At 40.7% G+C, this 23,656-nt stretch overlaps 1 protein-coding gene across 1 annotated transcript in view; it reads right to left on the bottom strand.

Annotated features, from left to right (window-relative positions):
• Positions 1-23,656, bottom strand: part of PAK1 (p21 (RAC1) activated kinase 1) — a 240,750-nt gene that overhangs the window by 47,593 nt on the left and 169,501 nt on the right. Inside the window, 2 exon segments of the mRNA XM_053708687.1 lie at positions 7,626-7,725; positions 15,158-15,275. Coding sequence (XP_053564662.1) covers positions 7,626-7,725; positions 15,158-15,275 — 218 coding nt within the window.

The raw sequence follows: 23,656 nt of genomic DNA, 5'->3' as shown, positions 1-23,656 counted from the left end.
AATTAGCTAGCTTAAGGGCTTTAAGCTTGTTCATAATCTCATCCAATGGAGCTGTGCTAAGGGTCTCTTCCAGAGACTCAAACCAGAATGCCGCCGCAGCAGTGACAGGCGCGATGCATGCAAGGGGTTGTAATATAAAACCTTGCTGAACAAACATTTTCTTAAGGTAACCCTCTAACTTTTTATCCATTGGATCTGAAAAAGCACAGCTATCCTCCACCGGGATAGTGGTGCGCTTAGCCAGAGTAGAAACTGCTCCTTCCACCTTAGGGACCGTCTGCCATAGGTCCCGTGTGGTGGCGTCTATTGGAAACATTTTTCTAAATATAGGAGGGGGTGAAAAGGGCACACCGGGTCTATCCCACTCCTTGTTAACAATTTCTGTAAGCCTTTTAGGTATAGGAAAAACGTCAGTACACGCCGGTACCGCAAAATATTTATCCAGCCTACATACTTTCTCTGGAATTGCAACCGTGTTACAATCATTCAGAGCCGCTAATACCTCCCCTAGTAATACACGGAGGTTCTCAAGCTTAAATTTAAAATTTGAAATGTCTGAATCCAGTTTACTTGGATCAGATCCGTCACCCACAGAATGAAGCTCTCCGTCCTCATGTTCTGCAAATTGTGACGCAGTATCAGACATGGCTCTATTATTATCGGCGCACTCTGTTCTTACCCCAGAGTGATCGCGTTTACCTCTTAATTCTGGCAATTTAGATAGTACTTCAGTCATAACATTAGCCATGTCTTGCAAAGTGATTTGCATGGGCCGCCCTGATGTACTTGGCGCCACAATATCTGAGCGGGAGGCGAAGGTACTGACACGTGAGGAGAGTTAGTCGGCATAACTTCCCCCTCGTTGTCTGGTGATATTTTTTTAACATATAAAGTTTGACTTTTCAAAGTAACATCTATACATTGAGTGCACAAATTTCTATTGGGCTCCACATTGGCCTTTAAACATAGTGAACAAACAGATTCATTTGTGTCAGACATGTTTAAACAGACTAGCAATAACACTAGCAAGCTTGGAAAAAAACTTAAATAAATTTACAAGCTATATAAAAAACGCTACTGCGCTTTTAAGAAACATAAAAATGTGACACAGTTGAATTAACAATGAACCAAATATGTTAAAACAACCAAATTTTAACAGAAAATGTATAAAGTTAGCAGAGGATTGCACCCACCAGCAAAAGGATGATTAACCCCTTAATACCCAAAACGGATAACAGTTGAAATAATAAACGTTTTTATCACAGTCAAACACACTGTCACAGGTCTGCTGTGACTGATTACCTCCCTCAAAACTAGTTTTGGAGACCCCTGGGCTCTGTAGAGACGTCCTGGATCATGGAGGCAGAAATAGGAAGACTGTGACTAAATTTTTACTGCGCAATAAAGCGCTAAAATAGGCCCCTCCCACTCATATTACAACAGTGGGGAAGCTCAGTAAACTGTTTTTATTCAGAAAAAAACGACAGCCATGTGGTAAAAATCATGCCCATAAAGTTTTATCACCAAGTACCTCAGAAAAAACGATTAACATGCCAGTAAACGTTTTAAAAATTGAAAATTATGAAGTGTTATTAATAAGCCTGCTGCTAGTCGCTTTCACTGCAGTGCAGGCTCAAATATTACTTTAATATTGACAGTATTTTCTTAGTGAAATTCCATTCCCCAGAAATACCTCAGAGTATACATACATACATATCAGCCTGATACCAGTCGCTACTACTGCATTTAAGGCTGCACTTACATTACATCGGTATTAGCAGTATTTTCTCAGTCAATTCCATTCCTTAGAAAATAATTTACTGCACATACCTCCTTGCAGGTGGGCCCTGCATGCTATCCCCTGTTCTGAAGTTACCTCACTCCTCAGAATGGCCGAGAACAGCAAGTGGATCTTAGTTACGACCGCTAAGATCATAGACAAACTCAGGTAGATTCTTCTTCTAATGCTGCCTGAGAACAAACAACACACTCCGGTGCCGTTTAAAATAACAAACTTTTGATTGAAGAAATAAAAACTAAGTTTAACACACCACAGTCCTCTCACACGTCCTATCTTTAGTTAGGTGCAAGAGAATGACTGGATATGACGTAGAGGGGAGGAGCTATATAGCAGCTCTGCTTGGGTGATCCTCTTGCACTTCCTGTTAGGGAGGAGTTATAATCCCATAAGTAATGGATGACCCGTGGACTGACTACACTTAACAGGAGAAATAGGAGTCATCATTTGGATTGTTTATATTAAATCAGGTAATTTGGGACTGCATTATATAGTGCTGAGCTTGTTATTTACACCTAGCCCTAGATTGATGGCATTTGTTATATGAATTTATGTCACTATTACCTGTTTGCACAATTTTTTTGCGGATCGCTTGCTATTGCTGATTATATGTACTCTATAGATAAATGTGTAAGGCTGTGTCCTGATACTGATGTTGTCTTTAGCCCTCTTGCCTTTTTTTGTTTTTTTATATTTTTATTTAATTAACGGACATTTTCAAACGGCAGCGGCGCCAACAGTAAGTACACCTAGCCCTAGATTGATGGCATTTGTTATATGAATTTATGTCACTATTACCTGTTTGCACAATTTTTTTGCGGATCGCTTGCTATTGCTGATTATATGTACTCTATAGATAAATGTGTAAGGCTGTGTCCTGATACTGATGTTGTCTTTAGCCCTCTTGCCTTTTTTTGTTTTTTTATATTTTTATTTAATTAACGGACATTTTCAAACGGCAGCGGCGCCAACAGTAAGTGCTTTTACTTGCAAACGGAATATATTACAAAACTGGGCTACATTTGTAAATAATGATCTATGAAAAAAAATAAAAAAATAATTATTATATATATATATATATATATATATATATATATATATATATATAAATAAATCTTAAAACGATTTGTAAATAATGATCTATGAAAAAAAATAAAAAAATAATGATTATATATATATATATATATATATATATATATATATATAAATAAATCTTAAAACGATTTGTGGGTTGACCCTCCCTTTAAATAATGCAGCTGCTCAGAGCACGAGTGGGGCTTGTATCATGTCAGCAACTGACAAATGGAGTCATTACCAGATGGCACAAGCATCTTAGGCTCTCTGAGCAAGTGCTGTGATTAAAATGCTGGTGCACGTTGCATACTTAAATACACTTTTGAAACAGCTATAGCTTTTATTAGAAGCATTTATGCCAATGCATGTATATTACAAAATTGCTTCTGTTCAATACCGAAATGCACTCAATACGGTTTCCAATTTCGGCTGGAATATCCCTTTAATTTCAGATTATAAATGAAAAAAAAAAAAAGTTTCCAATTTAATTTATCCTCTAAGAGCATACACAGGTATAGTAGGGATTGGCAGCAGTGTTGGCAATCAGGTTATACATTGTTACTGGTAAGCATGGTTACCAAACTTCTACCATAGAGCGCTCTAGACATCTCTACACTCCAAGTCTTACTTAAGTATGCTCTTCAACAAAGAATGCCATTGTAATGGAATAAATTTGATAACAGAAGTAAACAAACAAAAAAATACAACTTTTAGCCATTTTGGTTGCTTATTTCCTACTAATGTTTAGTGGCCAAAAACGGCCACTTGCACAGCAGTATTGGTGGAAAGAAACAAGGCCTATACAAACCTGACGATAAAAAAAATCAAGTCACTCTGTTAAAAACATATCATGCCTTAAAAAAAGTAATATTTTTTGCATGGCTCTCTTAAAGGGACAGTCAAGTCCAAAAAAAAAAAAAAAGTAAATAGGAAAGTTGTTGAAATTACATGCCCAATTTCTTTTTAATGACACGATGAGTCCACGGATCATCCTAATTACTAATGGGATATTCATCTCCTAGTCAGCAGGAGGCGGCAAAGAGCACCACAGCAGAGCTGTTAAATATCACCTCCCCTCACTCCCAACCCAGTCATTCTCTTTGCCTACGTTAGTGCTAGGAAGTGGTAAAGTCAGGAAATCAAAGATTATCGATACCCGTCTAGTCCTTCAGTCCACTCCTCGGCCATCAGTGGCTCAGTGCATGGAGGTAATCAGGCTGATGGTGGCGGCAATGGACATCCGCTATAAGGTACTCTATTTACCCATAAGATGTTTAAGATCCAGAAAAGATCAAAGTAACCCATACATATTATCTGCTTGGGGGACTACATTTGAACTTATCATTTTGAACTCATAACTCTGCTAATATAGAGACATCCAACTATGAATACATATCTCTAAAAAGCCCTATCGATATTAACCACAATAAGACTGATATCAGAGCTTTTTTTTAATCCAATAAGAACAGATTAAATCTGAAGGTTACTTTATCAACTCAACCAGAATATAAATAAGATACATTGTTATACATTAGAAATTATCCGTTTTATAAAGTCAAGACACCGGTGTCTGTAATTAGCATTTTAGTATTTTAGATTGTTTTATTTGCTTTTTCTATATATTAGTGTATAGATAGATTATTCATTTTTAATTGATCATATTTTAAGAGAATCCAAGTATGAAATTTATCAAATGTTAAGTAATAAACATTAATTTGAAGTAACATTATCTCTGTTTTAAAGATATATATTCTTTTGGAATACACATTGTGACCTCACTTTATTACCTTTTTAATTTTAGTAACAGCATATTTGCGCCACCTATATTATATATATAACTATTTCAAACTTTTTTCGGGGAAATTTGTTTTTAAGGTGTGCCAGTTTCCTATATCCTATATCTGATTTGAACAGTTATTAGTTCTTTTTACTGAATGGACATCATACCGTTTGCTCGGTTCCACCTCAGACCTCTGCAGTTCAGCATACTCAGGCAATGGAATGGAGATTACGCGGATTTGTCTTTTCTTCCTATAAACATTGTGAGTCTTTTCTTCCTATAAACATTCTGGAGCTGAGAGCGATCTTCAATGAGATTCTTCAGTTAGCCTCGGTCCAGTTTATCAGGTTCCAGTCAGACAATATAACTTCAGTGGCTTACATCAATCATCAGGGAGGAACGAGGAGTTCCTTAGCGATGACAGAGGTCCAAAATAATTCAGTGGGCGGAGGCCCATTCTTGCTGCCTGCCGGAGATCTACATCCCAGGGGTGGACAACTGGGAGGCGGACTTCCTGAGCAGGCAGACCTTTCATCCGGGGGAATGGGAACTCCATACGGAAGTGTTTTCCAGCCTGATTCTCAAGTGGGGTCAGCCGGAATTAGATCTCATGGCATCTCGACAGAATGCCAAGCTCCCGAGATATGGATCGAGGTCCAGGGACCCCCAGGCGGAAATGATAGATGCTCTGGCGGTTCCTTGGACCTTCAGTCTAGCATACCCATTTCCTCCGTTTGCTCTTCTTCCTTGGGTCATTGCTTGAATCAAACAGGAGAGGGCATCGGTGATCCTTATTGCACCGGCTTGGCCTCGCAGGATTTGGTATGCAGATCTGGTGGAAATGTCATCTCTGCCACCTTGGAGACTTCCGTTGAGGAAAGACCTTCTAATTAAAGGGCCATTCCTTCACCCAAATCTAGTTTCTCTGAAGCTGACTGCTTGGAGATTGAATGATTAACTTTATAAAAGTGGGGCTTTTCAGAATCGGTCATTGAGACCATGATTCAGGCTCGTAAGCCTATAACTAGAAGGATTTACCACAAGATATGGTGTGAATATCTCTATTGGTGTGAGTCCTAGGGCTACTCATGGAGTAGAGTTAGGATTCCTAGAATTTTATCCTTTCTCCAAGAGGGTTTGGAGAAAGGATTATCGACAAGTTCCCTAAGGGGTCAAATCTTTGCCTTATCTATTTTGTTACACAAGCGTCTGACAGATGTTCCAGATGTGCTATCTTTTTGTCAGGCCTTGGTCAGGATCAGGCCTGTGTTCAAACCAGTTACTCCTCCCTGGAGTCTTAATTTAGTTCTTAAGGTTCTTCAAGGGGCTCCGTTTGAGCCTATGCATTCCTTAGATATTAAGTTGTTATCTTGGAAAGTTTTCCTTTCTTGTTGCTATTTCATCTGCTCGCAGAGTATCAGAGCTTTCGCTTTGCAGTATGAATCCCCTTACCTTATTTTTCATTCAGATAAGGTAGTTTTACGTACTAAATTGGGATTTTTTCCTAAGGTTGTTTCTGATCAGAACATTAATCAATAGTTTGTGTTTCCTTCCTTGAAGCCTTTCCTTCTGAAAAGAAGGATTAGGACACAACATAATTTGGACGTGGTTCGTGCCTTAAAATTTTATCTGCAGGCGACTAAGGATTTTCGCCAGTCTTCTGCCTTGTTTCTGGTTTTCAGAAAGCTACGGGTCAGAAAGCTACAGCTACTTCTTTCTTTTTGGCTGAAGAGTATCATACGTTTTGCATATGAGACTGCTTGACAGCAGCTTTCAGAGAGAGTTACGGCTCATTCCTCAAGGGCTGTGGCTTCCTCATGGGCATTCAAGAATGAAGCTTCAGTGGAACAGATTTGCAAGGCTGCCACTTGGTCCTCTCTTCACACTTTTTCAAAATTCTACAAATTTGACATTTTTGCCTTGGCTGAGGCCGCTTTTGGGAGAAAGGTTCTTCAAGCAGTGGTGCCTTCCGTTTAGGTTCCCTGTCTTGCCCCTCCCGTATCATCTGTGTACTCTAGAGTGGGTATTGGTTCCCATTAGTAATTAAGATGATCCGTGGACTCATCGTGTAATTAAAAAGAAAACAAAATTTATGCTTACCTGATAAATGTATTTCTTTTTTGACACGATGAGTCCACGGCCCGCCCTGTTTTTTGTATGAGACAGGTTGTTGCTTATTATAAACTTCAGACACCTCTGCACCTTGTTACTTCCTTTCTCTCCTTTACTTTGGTTGAATGACTGGGTTGGGAGTGAGGGGAGGTGATATTTAACAGCTCTGCTGAGGTGCTCTTTGCAGCCTGCTGCTGACCAGGAGGTGAATATCACATTAGTAATTAAGATAATCCGTGGACTCATGTCAAAAAAGAAATAAATTTATCAGGTAAGCATAAATTTAGTTTTTGCTTTGTTCTCTTGGTATTCTTAGTTGAAAACTAAACCTAGGAGGTTCATATGCTAATTTCTTAGACCTTGAAGGCCACCTGTAATCTGAATGCATTTTGACAGTTTTTCACCACTAGAGGGCATTAGTTCATGTGTTTCATATAGATAACATTGAGCTCATGCACGTGAATGTACAGAGGAGTGAGCACTGATTAGCTAAAATGCAAGTCTGTCAAAAGAACTGAAATAAGGGGGCAGTCTGCAGAGGCTTAGATACAAGGTAATCAGAGGTAAAAAAAAGTGTATTAATACAACAGTGTTGGTTATGCAAAACTGGGGAATGGGTAATAAAATGGATTATTTATCTTTTAAAGCAACAAAAATTCTGGTGTCGACTGTCCCTTTAAACGAAACCCAGGAAAAAGTAGTGTAAAATATCCCTTTAAAGATGGTAAAAAGCAAATTTGATTGATAGCTGTAATGTGCTTTAGTCAGACTTTCCTGGTTATGGAGCGATCTTGAGTACAATAACACTACCTCAGATAACCTCAATCTGTAATGCACGCTAAGTTCATTTTGTGAACATACTTAATTTCACAGAGCCGTCCATCCCGAGCAGGATATTGTCGCTCTTTATGTCCCGATGAATAACTTGGTTTGAGTGCAGGAACTCCAAGGCCTGAAGACACTGGGGGCAGAAGATGGACACGATTAGTTATACACTTGCAAACACAGCCGTTCGTTTGTATTATCAAAGAGAAGCCGAGGAGCATACATCAATAAACATAAGAGACGGTCATTAACTGCTGACCATCCCTGGCTTTAATCTAATCAGCTGTACTGAACACATTGTATGCTGCACAACATAGCCCAGGCTTCTTAATGTTTAAAGGGACACTATTCCGAGAAATAGTAGCATAGACAAGTGAGGGACGGTAAAGTACCAAGGATAGGAAAGCCATAATTATACATTCATCATTCAGACAGAACATGTAATTTTAAAGGGACAGTAAAGTCATAATTAGACATTTATGATTTAGACAGAGCATAGAATTTTAAACAACTTTCCAATTTACTTCTATTATTTAATTTGCTTCCTTCTCTTGTTATCCTTTGTGGAAAAGTTTATCTATGTAAGCTCAGGAGCAACAAAGAACCTAGGTTCTAGCTGCCGATTGGTGTATGTATATATATATATATATATATATATATATATATATATACACACATATACACACACACACACACCGATTGTCATTGGCTCACCCATGTATTCAGTTAGAAACCAGTAGTGCATTGCTGCTCCTTCAACAAATGATACCAAGAGAATGAAGCAAACTAGAGAATAGAAGAAAACTGGAAAGTTGTTTAAAATTGTACATTCTATCCAAATCATGAATTAAAACTTTTTGGTTTCATCTCCCTTGAGTGCAATTTCCAATTCACTTCTGTTCTTACATGCACTTTGTTTCTAAATTGTTTTTGGTCCACTCCCCCCACAAAGTGTGTGCACAGAGTAGGTAGAAAATCAATCTAATAAAAACAGAATAGAGCACAGCTCTGACTCAAGTGCGTTTAGTCATAAAAACCAACAAGCACTAAACATGTTGCCCTTACTGGATATTGGTCATTAAAAGCATCTCACAGATCAAAAAGTCAACACACAGGTCTCACACCGTTCTCCTAGAAGCCACAATACGGTGCGATGATGCTGCTCCAAGCGTCTCAGGTTTCCATTCTATCTGTGCCACAGATTCCTGCCGGCCCTCTATGGATAGTACGGTGGTCTGCAGGATCTGAACAGAGGGCCGGCAGGAAACTGATTTTCTTTAACTCCATTAGGTTTGAGAACAACTTTGGTGAATAAGGAGCTGCACTAACCGACAGACTTTAAAGGGCCAGTAAACCTACAAAATAATGTTATATAATTCTGCACATAGTGCAAAATTATATAACATTAGCTTAGCGCAACCTTTATAACTGAAAGGATTTAAGAGATTGATTTCAAAGCTTGCATTTTCCTGAGCGGGTCTTAATTAGCAAGCATAAGCGCATCGCGGGTACACTGTCTAGTCACAGCCGGCCCGATCACGCCATTAAACTGAATGTAGATCGCTCCCGCTCTGGTCTAGTAGCAGGAGCAATCGGGCCGGCTGTGACTAGACAGCGTGCCCGAGATGTGCTTATGCTAATTAAGACCCGCTCAGTAGAGCCAGGAGAGGGAATCATGAAAAGGCAAGTTTTGAAAGAAAACCCATAAATTATGCTTACATGATAATTTCCTTTTATTCTGATGGAAAGAGTCCACAGCTGCATTCATTACTTTTGGGAATTAAGAACCTGGCCACCAGGAAGAGGCAAAGACACCCCAGCCAAAGGCTTAAATACTCCTACCACTCCCCTCATCCCCCAGACATTCTGCAGAGGAACAAGGAACAGTAGAAAAAATATCAGGGTGAAAAGGTGCCAGAAGAATATAAAGACGCCCCACATAAAATTACGGGTGGGGAGCTGTGGACTCTTTCCATCAGAAGAAAAATTATCAGGTAAGCATAATGTATGTTTTACTTCTTAAATGGAAAGAGTCCACAGCTGCTTATTCCGAAGCCGAGAAAAAATCTCAAGGAAAAGCCCCAGTGACACCGACACACAGCCAGTCCAGAGCCAGACTAGAGACCGCAAAACAGACTTGACTGGGCCAACAGTCCACCAAGAGACACCGTCGCCCAACAGACGGTAGCCCACCACTCACCCCTCACAAATGAAGGGTGAACCAGCCGAAATCCCCAAGGGGAACAAGGCAAAGGAGGACCGAGGAAACCGAAAAATCCCTTAATACAAAAAACAGCACCTACAAGAGTGGACCCAGCACACAGAGACCCAAATGAACCCAAACGAACCCAAACAGGGAAAGAGGCCACGCCTATACCAGTCGAAACCCGGGATAATACCGGGCACGGAGACCGAAAAGAGGTCTCCCCAACAACCTGCAAGCATGGAACGCAACCAAAAGTCCTCCCAGCGCCTGCCCATAGAATACCCAAGTATTCGACCGTGAAAGAGCGTGTAATAGACCCAGGCGAAACCCCAAGTTCGAGAACAGCTTGCAAGGAAGAAGAAAAAGCAGTCATCAAGAAACGGACCGCACAAAATTGCCCCCAACAGAGAGCATGCTCCAGGCAACCTAAGCTGCCGGACCTACTCACAGGTCCCTAAAAAGGGGGAACACAAAGCCTCCATCGAGGCCCACCGAGAAGGAGAGAATACCCTCAGAACCCGAAGGAAGAGGAAACCGACTCCTGTCAAAGAATCCCGAAACTGGTACAGGAACGAGCCATCCCCCCCAGAGTACAAGTACAACCCAACTCTTAAAACAGACAAGGCCATAGACCTAAGGATCTATCAAAACAAGGTCCCACAGTCTGACATGGAACCAGCAAGATACCAGGTGGAACCCAGTCCACCTTCCACTTCCCAACCAGGAGAAGCCCCTAGTAAGGACTCCGTCTCCCAAAGAGAATATCCCCTAAAGAAAAAGGGAGGAGGTCGGAAGGGCAATAACCGTCCTCAAGGCCCGAAGTCACCGGCTAAACAGGAAGAAAAAAATCCCCCGCAAATGTCCTAGAAAGGACCCACTCACAAGTAGTTCGCCCAACAGAGGCACAGCCAACCCATTCGCATGCAGAGCAGAGAATCGACGGGTACACTGGCAAACTAACAGGGGAATGCTACCCCAAGGCGCACCAGAAACTGGAATCCAGCGCCAGCAATCTTGAGGCGCAAGCCACCCAGCTAACCCCAGGCTACATGGGTTACTCTGTGGCAAGGACTAATAAATACTCCGATAAACTGGGCCAACCCTGACCCGGTTAGGTAGATGGAGCAAGGAAATAACCACAGTTCCCACCACTGTGGAACATCTCGACCAGCCCTGAGATCCAAAACAACCCAAAACTGGGACAGGAGCGAAGCCCTAGAAAGAGGAAGACTCAGGAAGGAAAAACCTAATAGTTCAGGCAACTATACCCTGAAACTAAACACCCCGACTGGCCAAAGGGAAAGGAGCATATCCAGATAATCCGGACAGCCAAGAGAACTCGAAAGCACCGACCAAAGGAAGGAACCACCCCTAGATAAAGTACAACTCTTCAAGAAGCAAGGCTAGAAGTCAAATGAAGGGACTTCACAAGGCCACAGGACAACAGATGGGATACCTCAAAGTTCCCAAAACCCTTCTAGCAGGGCTAGTCTCCCCATCACCTCCACACAGGACACAGGGGAGAGAAAGGTGCCAAACTTTCCCAGCTCCGGGAAACCCCGAGCTAAGCAAGTCCCTACAGGTATCAACCAACGTCCAGAACACAGATCCCAAAAAAGAGATCTAACTCACCCGAAGACAATGGAAGAAGACCCAAAGGTCACATAACTCAGACAGACCTTACGCGGCCCAGAGTAAGAGCCGTATCTAGATACACTAGAAACAGCTGACACGCACCCCTTTAAGGTGCCAAAAGCAGCAACAGGTTTCAAAATACAAAACCTTCCGCATGCTGGACAGCTATCCATACAAGCTTTTGGATCAAACCCCAATAGGACCATCTAATAGCCTAAAACTTCAGGCCAAACCCCTTCAGGCCAAACCCCTTCAGGCCAAACCCCTTCAGGCCAAACCCCTTCAGGCCAAACCCCTTCAGGCCAAACCCCTTCAGGCCAAACCCCTTCAGGCCAAACCCCTTCAGGCCAAACCCTTCAGGCCAAACCCTTCAGGCCAAACCCTTCAGTGGTAACGGGGCGCTACGCGCGCCAGCCCTCCCCCACATGGAGGAGGAAACTCTAGATTCTGATGAAATCAGATGTCAGATAGAATGACGCAGCGGAACACTCCCTTGCCCAGTCATCTATGACTGAAGGCTATAAGGACTGAAACAATCCTTTCCCGCCTCGCAAACCTACAGGTCCACTCGAATGCTTAGTTTAACATTCAAAACAATGATAACTTAAGCACTCAGTGCTACTACTGAACCAGTCCAGCAGAAACAGTGCCACATGTGTGAACAGCCATAAAACCAAACAAACCCGACAGGACCAGCCTGTAATCAGGGTCCTAACCGGCAAGCTGCATAAATTCTCCCACATAGGGGAAAAAAAGAAAACAGACATTATTAAACATAGGACTAACATGTCCAAACAACTTCCGAAGAAGTAACAAAGAGTATCGATCCCAGATGGTTCCCGAAGAAAACAAACACAAATAAAAGACATTCTATCAGATACAAAATAAAATATAAGTCAACCCGAAGGTTAACGCCCAAAAGACACAGGCCTACCCGCAGGACCAGCCAATCGGAGCCCTATCTTTCAAAAAACTGGGAAAGATCTCAAACAAATGACAAACAGGAAATAACCCCATCCCCACATGTCTAATGAGGTGCACCATTCGAATTATCAGACTGAAATTCCCCATATCTGTTAACGATAGGGTCATTCAATAACTGAAAAAGATGTCTAAGCAACACGCTAAGGCGCACAATCCTGTAACGAAAGGCACAACACTCTGGAACAGTTACACCCGCGAGGAACTGTAGAGGCCCACCCCAAGGTGAAAGACCCGGGACAATAGGGCACGAGCACAATCTCAAATAAACCTCTGGACTCTGCAGACGGACCATCGCTAACATTATCTCCGTGCTGCAACCTCCGGGGGGGGGGGGGGGAAACACGCCTCCCCGCATTGAGGAACCATAAACTGGGTTACCAGCATGTGTAGAAGTATGAATTGGAAGGGAACTCGCCTCTTGGAGGACGGGGCCCCCCAGAGGCGGATGGCTCAGCAGCCCCCTGATTCCCTGAGCATGGTCAACATGTGTCAACGAGGCCAATCTGGAGTCATCACCGGACACAGAATCTGAGTCTAAAATCAAAATAGTCTCAGTATCAGAATCCTCCGTAACTGAATCTAAAATGAGCACAGTCTCAGCATCAGAATCCTCCATAACTGGATAGAGGAAATATCAATATGGACTAAAGTATGAAAACAAAAACGGCACCTGACACCCACAATGGCTGGGGCACTCACCACCTCCTATGACCAGACCCCTGCGGACTAGAATATCTCCTTCACCACACGGTCAGGAATGCAGAAATGGGGAACAGAACGGAACCACGCCCGAACACAAGGTGAACCGAACAGTCCAAAAAAGCGCGCCCAATCAAAAGGCTGTGTCACTTCTAAAGGCCTCAAAGTTCCAACCACGAGCCCATAAACATCACACATAAGCAGGTTGAATCACAAGGAGGTATTAACCCTCGATTCCAAGATAATAACAGAGACTCACTGAGACCCTTATGTCATATAGTTAGACCTGCAAAGGTGTGGTAACCTCTCGGGAAAACAATCACATTACAGTACATTGACGATAAAGTAAAATGAAATGATCTTACCGGAATCTACGCCGTGGAACAGGAACACGGCCTTTCAAGTGTGACGAATAGTGGCATCACCTCCGCCATGGACTTGAGAGAAGAAAGCAGGCAGCGGAGCGAAGTTAGACAATGCCGACGATTGCTTGAGGAGCTGTTAATATGAGTCGGGATGGTTTCGCAGAAAGACTCTCCCTGCATTTCCGGACTCTAACTTTCATCCAAACCCTCACTGAGAGACTGACAGGACTACTTAATACTCCTGTCCAATGCTGAAGAGTACTACCCTCCATAAGAGACAAAAAACTAAAATTAAAAATTCTGACACGTCTCTGCCAACCTATTGGGACGAAAGGCAAAGAATGACTGGGGGATGAGGGGAGTGGGAAGAGTATTTAAGCCTTTGGCTGGGGTGTTATTGCCTCCTCCTGGTGGCCAGGTTCTTAATTCCAGAAGTAATGAATGCAGCTGTGGACTCTTTCCATTTAAGAAGAAAATCTCACTTAAATCCTTTTAGTTATAAAGTTTGCGCTAAGCTAATGTTATATAATTCTGCACTATGTGCAGAATTATGTAACACTATTTCGTAGGTTTACTGGCCCTTTTAAATCTTAATACTTCATCCAGAACGTTGATAACAGCAGTCTATGGCGACTATATAAGATTCTTTATACATTGATTTGTGACTTATTTACAGCCAATCTGGGTTTTACTTTTCAACATTTTGTAGCGTGAGTTAATTAGCGCTGATTATCATTCAAAAGGTGTTGTTTTTACAGAGTAGGTTGAGTAGATTTTGTTAAAATCATTGCTGTCTTCTGTTTAATGAGCATTAAAGGGACATTCTGGTCAAAATGTAAATACACCGCTGATTTACATATTTAAATAGAAACATATTTGCAATATAAATGTATTGGCAAAAATGCTTCTAGTAAAAGTTATCACTGGTTTAGTGTTAGCATTTGTCTCTGAACCATAGCTACATATTCTCAGTGCACCAGCATTTTATATACTGCAGCTGCTCAGGGCACCAGCAGGTATCATGTCAGCAATTAACAAATTGAGTCATTACCAGATGGTACAAGCACTTTAGGATATCTGAGCAAGTGCTGTAGTTTAAATGATGGTGCATGGTGCATACTTAAATACACTTTTGAAACAGCTATAGCTTTTATTAGAAGCATCTATATTACAAAATGCTTCTATTCAAATGAAAAAGCATCCACGTGGATTTCAATTTTAGCTGGAATGCCCCTTTAATTGTACTTGCTACGTATAACAAAGGGGGTTTACATGATGGCATCAAGTCATATCAATGAAGTTGCTATAAAACAGTTTGTCGTCAACTTGATATAACAAAGATGTGTTTTTTCAGCACATTTATTCTACAGTTTGTAGATTGTATTAAATTTGGATATTGGGGTTGGGTCTCATATTCAGCCATCACCGACTGTGTATCAGTGTATGTTTAGACAGAAACACTAAGCCACACCCAGCAGTTGCCATTTGGTGTTGAGTGGGTAGGTTCTTGCTAAGGTACAGCGGCAAGAACATTGTAGAGTCTAGTATCTATTGTGCTTTGCATGAGCCACACAATGGAACCAAGAAACCCAGGTTATAACACTGTGTGACTCGGTACAACTTTTATGAAGATGCCTGATCAACTCCTCCAAATGTTGTGGATTTTTTTTTAACTTTACCTCTCTGCACACAGCGGCTATTTGTGCTTCATCCATACAGGTCTCTGTCACAACATCAGTAAGGGATCCACCGGCCAAATACTCCATCACCACCCAAAGCTCTTCCCCAACCAAGTAACTGAAAACCAATAGAGACAAGAAAAATTATTGTAGCTACTTCATCCTGCTATATACAAAATACCCTGTACCTAAGGCAATCTGACAACAAATTAGTCCATTCAGCCTTTAAAACCTCTGCATCGTGTAAGATTGGCAGATTACAACAGGAGGTACAAAAATGTTACTGAAAATATTTATTTAATCCAATTTCATCAAAAGAAATCAGAAAATGTACACTATTAAAACTAGGAGACTTAATGGAACAATGTGGTCAGTTAACTTCTCCAAGAATTATAGACTTCATAGTGATAAATCATAAAACTCTGCTTTTTCTAGTAAAGGGGACTAGGTTTGTTACAGGGAAACTAATGTTTTCAGTTTTGAAATGGTATCCTAATCCTAAAAATATGCTGCTGAAACTTCAAACTAGACAAAAAAAATCTGGAAACATTGATGGTAAACTCTGCCCTTTATAAAATCAGATCCGAAATGTTAGTGATATTTTAGATGTAGTTTAATTTATAAGATGTAATGAAGATGCGCTATAAAACTTTCTTAACAACAGATAGAAAATTCAAATACACTGCGCTCTGCTGGCCACTTCAAAAGTAATTTCTTCTGTGAGCTAAAGGTTTAAATTGTTGTCCAATCAACATTCTAGCTACAACAAAAGTGCCATATGGGGAGAGCACTGGTAGCTCACAGAAAAACTGACTTTTGAAGTGGGTGGCGGGACGCAGGGTATTTTAATTTTATATCTATATAAAAAAGTAAGTTATAGCGCATCTACATTGCAACTGATGAATTAAACTCCATCTAACATCACTAACACTCCGGATCTGATTTTAAAAAGGGAAGAGTTTACCATCACTTTGAAGGGACCCTAAAAACTAAATATATGCCCCTCCCTCTAAATATGGGTGTTGCCATTATGGAACCTAGGTTGCACTGCAGGTATCTAAAGGAATGAGACTGCACATGTGCCTACAGGTCAGCACTAGAATGTAGTGAAAGTTAGATTTTAAAATGGTGGCGCCCACGAATAAAAAGAAGTGGAGAATAACCCTTAATACTATGCATATAAAATGTATTTAGTGTTTAATGTGTTTAAGTTGCTTTGCAGAGTTAATTTAATAAAACTGGAGTTAAAAAAGATATCAGAAGTTTGCAACATTAATATTAAGGACTACACTGATGGCTATGTCTGTCGAGAAATTAAGTAGCTGGTTTCAGAGACAACGTCCCAAAAGCAGAACTTTTTTCCCACTTTCTGCAATGAGATATTTTTTTTTTGAAAAACAAAAAAATTTATGCTTACCTGATAAATTTCTTTTACACGGTGAGTCCACGGATCTAATTACTATTGGGAATATCACTCCTGCCCAGCAGGAGGCGGCAAAGAATACCACAGAAAAGCTGTTAAATATCACCTCCCTTCCCTCCAACCCCAGTCATTCGACCGAAGTAAAAGGAGAGAAAGGAAGTAACAAGGTGCAGAGGTGCCTGAGGTTTATAACACGAAAATATTGTCTAAAGAAACAGGGCGGGCCGTGGACTTTCTAAGGACACGCTGAGTCCACGGATCATCTAATTACTATTGGGAATCAATACCCAAGCTAGAGGACACAGATGATAAGGGAGGGACAAGACAGGGAACCTAAACGGAAGACACCACTGCTTGAAGAAACTTTCTCCCAAAAGAAGCCTCAGCTGAGGCAAAAAGTATCAAATTTATAGAATTTGGAAAAAGTATGTAGAGAGGACCAAATTGCAGCCTTGCAAATCTGTTCCACAGAAGCTTCATTTTTGAATGCCCAGGAAGAGGAAACAGCCCTCGTAGAAAGAGCCGTGACTCTCAGGAGGCTGCTGTCCAGCAGTTTCATAGGCCAAACGAATTTTATTCTTCAGCCACAAAGAAAGAAGTAGCCGTAGCTTTCTGACCCTTACGTTTCCCAGAGAAAACAACAAACAGAGCCGAAGACTGGCGAAATTCCTTAGTTGCCTGTAAATAGTATTTCAATGCACGCACCACATCTAGGTTGTGCAGCAGACGCTCCTTATGAGAAGAAGGGTAAGGGCACAAAGAAGGAACCACAATTTCTTGATTAATGTTCCTATCCGAAACCACCTTAGGAAGGAACCCCAACTTAGTACGCAGAACTACCTTATCAGAATGAAAATTAATATAAGGGGAATCAGACTGCAATGCAGAGAGTTCTGAGATTCTGCGGGCAGAAGAAATTGCAACAAGAAACAAAAAACTTTCCAAGATAATAACCTAATATCAAAGGAATGCATAGGCTCAAACGGAGCCTGTTGAAGAACTTTAAGAACAAGGTTAAGACTCCAGGGAGGAGTAACAGGTTTGAACACAGGCCTGACTCTGACCAAGGCCTGGCAAAAAGATTGCATGTCTGGTACATCCGCCAGACGTTTATGCAACAAAATAGACAAGGCAGATATTTGACCTTTCAAAGTACTCGCAGAAAAACCCTTCTCCAGACCCTCCTGGAGAAAGGACAAAATTCTAGGAATCAGAACTCTACTCCAAGAGTAGCCTCTGGATTCACACCAATGCAGATAATCACGCCATATCTTATGGTAAATCTTTCTAGTCACAGGCTTACGAGCCTGAATCAAGGTCTCATTGACCGACTCGGAAAAACCCAGCTTAGATAAAATTAAGCGCTCAATCTCCAAGCAGTCCGCTTCAGAGAAACTAGATTTGGGTGAAGGAAGGGCCCTTGAAGTAGAAGGTCCTTCCTCAATGGAAGTCTCCAAGGTGGAAAAGAGGACATCTCCACTAGGTCTGCATACCAGATCCTGCAAGGCCACGCCGGTGCGATGAGGATCACCAACGCCCTCTCCTGTTTGATTTGAGCAATGACCCGAGGAAGGAGAGCGAACGGAGGAAAACATAATTTATGTAAGAACTTACCTGATAAATTGATTTCTTTCATATTAGCAAGAGTCCATGAGCTAGTGACGTATGGGATATACATTCCTACCAGGAGGGGCAAAGTTTCCCAAACCTCAAAATGCCTATAAATACACCCCTCACCACACCCACAAATCAGTTTAACGAATAGCCAAGAAGTGGGGTGATAAGAAAAAAGTGCGAAAGCATAAAAAAATAAGGAATTGGAACAATTGTGCTTTATACAAAAAATCATAACCACCACAAAAAAGGGTGGGCCTCATGGACTCTTGCTAATATGAAAGAAATGAATTTATCAGGTAAGTTCTTACATAAATTATGTTTTCTTTCATGTAATTAGCAAGAGTTCATGAGCTAGTGACGTATGGGATAATAAATACCCAAGATGTGGAACTTCCACGCAAGAGTCACTAGAGAGGGAGGGATAAATAAACAAAGACAGCCAATTCCGCTGAAAAATAATCCACACTCCAAAATAAAGTTTTAATCTTATAATGAAAAAAACTGAAATTATAAGCAGAAGAATCAAACTGAAACAGCTGCCTGAAGTACTTTTCTACCAAAAACTGCTTCAGAAGAAGAAAACACATCAAAATGGTAGAATTTAGTAAAAGTATGCAAAGAAGACCAAGTTGCTGCTTTGCAAATCTCATCAACCGTAGCTTCATTCCTAAACGCCCAGGAAGTAGAAACTGACCTAGTAGAATGAGCTGTAATCCTTTGAGGCGGAGATTTACCCGACTCGACATAAGCATGATGAATCAAAGACTTTAAACAAGACATGTACAAATATGTGTGCAAGAGAGATTTGCAACACACAAAGAGAAAGATTGCAGGTTGCTGGATTGTGTAATAACTGTACCCACTGTAAATAAAGGTCAGACACATAAAGAATAAGTAAGTATCAAAATCATCCGATCATTCACATTTATGCTAAATAACTTTATTAGTGAAAAAATATATTGAAAGTCCGGCTGGACTCATACACATGCACACACACACATACTATTAAAACTAGCTGGAACTCAGATAATATTATTGGTATATCAGATAGCACTCCCGTATTCAAATTATAGTAACTAGCAGGGAATCTAAACTATTTATAGTGTTACAATATTGAACCCTGTTAGTATATAATAGATTATGGACAGCAAGAACAAATAATTGCTGTATTAGTTAGTCCTCCTTTAAGGCAAGTCTACACTATTAGGATAGGCAAAAACACTGTATAGTCTGAGGTGCTGGGTATTAGTGCATGAATTAGCCAACCCAAGCACAGCCTTAAATATCTGCGTGTTTGAGTCCTAAACTGAGTGAGAGTTGCACTGAGATTATTGTTAACGATACTATTGCTAGTAATAGTTCAAGTGGTCAATATATAGGCCCCATAGATATAAAATATAAGCCTTGATTAAAGAGACAAAATATGTTGAGTGCCTCTTATTGAGCCACAATATAGCTGTTTGCCGTGGTATTTGTGACCTGGTATTCAGGGTGGATATATTTGAATAAATTAGCATAGACCGATATTGTTTGCTACAAACTAACAGACCTTGTCGCAATTTTACCACATCCAATAGTAGTGCTTGATAAGCTAGTTTGAATGTGGTGCAGTTAGCCTGCTTTTTAATTAATATAAGTCGCTATTGTTTGCTGCAAACTAACAAGCGTGTCAGCAATTATAACACATCACACAATAGTGCTTAATCAGCCAGTTTGAATGCTGTGCAGTTAGTCTGCTTAATACCGTAAATTTATGAGTTTTGGAAATCTGACCCCTATTATCGGTCGGAAAATTCCCACTGAAATACTTAGAGATATCCCATTACAAACAGCCACCAAGTTAAATCGTCTACATTAGACGTAAATGAGGACTAAGCTATAAAAAGGTCTCTTCTATAGCAGAGACCTGATTACTTTTAACTGTCTATGAATATTGGGATAGTATCAAGAGTGCTAGCACTGAGTCAGCAAATTAAAAATTGGGGGTTCAATAAGGGGCACGAACACGGGGTTATTGAACCCCCAATTTTTAATTTGCTGACTCAGTGCTAGCACTCTTGATACTATCCCAATATTCATAGACAGTTAAAAGTAATCAGGTCTCCGCTATAGAAGAGACCTTTTTATAGCTTAGTCCTCATTTACGTCTAATGTAGACGATTTAACTTGGTGGCTGTTTGTAATGGGATATCTCTAAGTATTTCAGTGGGAATTTTCCGACCGATAATAGGGGTCAGATTTCCAAAACTCATAAATTTACGGTATTAAGCAGACTAACTGCACAGCATTCAAACTGGCTGATTAAGCACTATTGTGTGATGTGTTATAATTGCTGACACGCTTGTTAGTTTGCAGCAAACAATAGCGACTTATATTAATTAAAAAGCAGGCTAACTGCACCACATTCAAACTAGCTTATCAAGCACTACTATTGGATGTGGTAAAATTGCGACAAGGTCTGTTAGTTTGTAGCAAACAATATCGGTCTATGCTAATTTATTCAAATATATCCACCCTGAATACCAGGTCACAAATACCACGGCAAACAGCTATATTGTGGCTCAATAAGAGGCACTCAACATATTTTGTCTCTTTAATCAAGGCTTATATTTTATATCTATGGGGCCTATATATTGACCACTTGAACTATTACTAGCAATAGTATCGTTAACAATAATCTCAGTGCAACTCTCACTCAGTTTAGGACTCAAACACGCAGATATTTAAGGCTGTGCTTGGGTTGGCTAATTCATGCACTAATACCCAGCACCTCAGACTATACAGTGTTTTTGCCTATCCTAATAGTGTAGACTTGCCTTAAAGGAGGACTAACTAATACAGCAATTATTTGTTCTTGCTGTCCATAATCTATTATATACTAACAGGGTTCAATATTGTAACACTATAAATAGTTTAGATTCCCTGCTAGTTACTATAATTTGAATACGGGAGTGCTATCTGATATACCAATAATATTATCTGAGTTCCAGCTAGTTTTAATAGTATGTGTGTGTGTGCATGTGTATGAGTCCAGCCGGACTTTCAATATATTTTTTCACTAATAAAGTTATTTAGCATAAATGTGAATGATCGGATGATTTTGATACTTACTTATTCTTTATGTGTCTGACCTTTATTTACAGTGGGTACAGTTATTACACAATCCAGCAACCTGCAATCTTTCTCTTTGTGTGTTGCAAATCTCTCTTGCACACATATTTGTACATTTCTATGTATATTATTGCATTAGGTTCTGGGATTCTGGGACTATAAGTATTATACAAAGTGATTCAGTCCTTGAATATAAGAATTTCAACCCACTTCATTTCCCTCGCCACCCCCAGTTAACTTTAAACAAGACGCCAAAGAAATGGCAGAGGCCTTCAGACCTTTCCTGGAACCGGAAAAGATAACAAATAGACTAGAAGTCTTTCGGAAATCTTTAGTAGCTTCAACATAATATTTCAAAGCTCTAACTACATCCAAAGAATGTAACGATCTTTCCTTAGAATTCTTAGGATTAGGACACAATGAAGGAACCACAATTTCTCTACTAATGTTGTTAGAATTCACAACTTTAGGTAAAAATTTAAATGAAGTCCGCAACACCGCCTTACCCTGATGGAAAATCAGAAAAGGAGATTCACAAAAAAGAGCAGATAACTCAGAAACTCTTCTAGCAGAAGAGATGGCCAAAAGGAACAATACTTTCCAAGAAAGTAATTTAATATCCAGAGAATGCATAGGTTCAAACGGAGGAGCTTGTAAAGCCCCCAGAACCAAATTCAAACTCCAAGGAGGAGAGATTGACTTAATGACAGGTTTTATACGAACCAAAGCCTGTACAAAACAATGAATATCAGGAAGATTAGCAATCTTTCTGTGAAACAGCACAGAAAGAGCAGAAATTTGTCCTTTCAATGAACTTGCAGACAAACCTTTATCCAGACCATCCTGAAGAAACTGTAAAATTCTAGGAATTCTAAAAGAATGCCAGGAAAATTGATGAGAGGAACACCAAGAAATGTAAGTCTTCCAGACTCGATAATATATCTTCCTAGACACAGACTTACGAGCCTGTAACATAGTATTAATTACGGAGTCAGAGAAACCTCTATGACTGAGAATCAAGCGTTCAATCTCCATACCTTCAAATTTAATGATTTGAGATCCTGATGGAAAAAAGGACCTTGAGAAAGAAGGTCTGGTCTTAACGGAAGAGTCCAAGGTTGGCAAGTAGCCATCCGAATAAGATCCGCATACCAAAACCTGTGAGGCCATGCTGGAGCCACCATCAGAACAAACGAACGCTCTTTTAGAATCTTGGAGATCACTCTTGGAAGAAGAACTAGAGGCGGAAAGATATAGGCAGGATGATACTTCCACTGCCTCCGCCTGAGGATCCCTGGATCTGGACAGATACCTGGGAAGTTTCTTGTTTAGATGAGAGGCCATCAGATCTATTTCTGGAAGACCCCAGATTTGAACAATCTGAAGAAAAACCTCTGGGTGAAGAGACCATTCGCCCGGATGTAACGTTTGGCGACTGAGATAATCCGCTTCCCAATTGTCTATACCTGGGATGTGAAACGCAGAGATTAGACAGGAGCTGGATTCCGCCCATACAAGTATCCGAGATACTTCTTTCATAGCCAAAGGACTGTGAGTCCCCCCTTGATGATTGACATATGCCACGGTTGTGACATTGTCCGTCTGAAAACAAATGAACGATTCTCTCTTCAGAAGAGGCCACGACTGAAGAGCTCTGAAAATCGCACGGAGTTCCAAAATGTTGATTGGTAATCTCGCCTCCTGAGATTCCCAAACCCCCTGTGCTGTCAGAGACCCCCATACAGCTCCCCAACCTGTCAGACTCGCATCTGTTGAGATCACAGTCCAGGTTGGAAGAACAAAAGAAGCCCCTTGAACTAAACGATGGTGATCTGTCCACCACGTCAGAGAGTGTCGTACAATCGGATTTAAAGATATTAACTGTGATATCTTTGTATAATCCCTGCACCACTGGTTCAGCATACAAAGCTGAAGAGGTCGCATGTGAAAACGAGCAAAGGGGATCGCGTCCGATGCAGCAGTCATAAGACCTAGAATTTCCATGCATAAGGCTACCGAAGGGAATGATTGAGACTGAAGGTTTTGACAAGCTGAAACCAATTTCAGACGTCTCTTGTCCGTCAGAGACAAAGTCATGGACACTGAATCTATTTGGAAACCTAAAAAGGTTACCCTTGTCTGAGGAATCAATGAACTCTTTGGTAAATTGATCCTCCAACCATGTTCTTGAAGAAACGACACAAGTCGATTCGTATGAAATTCTGCTAAATGTGAAGACTGAGCAAGTACCAAGATATCGTCCAAATAAGGAAATACCACAATACCCTGTTCTCTTATTACAGATAGAAGGACACTGAGAACCTTTGAAAAAATCCTTGGAGCTGTTG

The sequence above is a fragment of the Bombina bombina genome, chromosome 3, assembly GCF_027579735.1.
Source record: "Bombina bombina isolate aBomBom1 chromosome 3, aBomBom1.pri, whole genome shotgun sequence".
In the NCBI taxonomy this organism is placed as follows: domain Eukaryota; kingdom Metazoa; phylum Chordata; class Amphibia; order Anura; family Bombinatoridae; genus Bombina; species Bombina bombina.
This window is presented reverse-complemented; position numbering and strand designations above follow the sequence as displayed.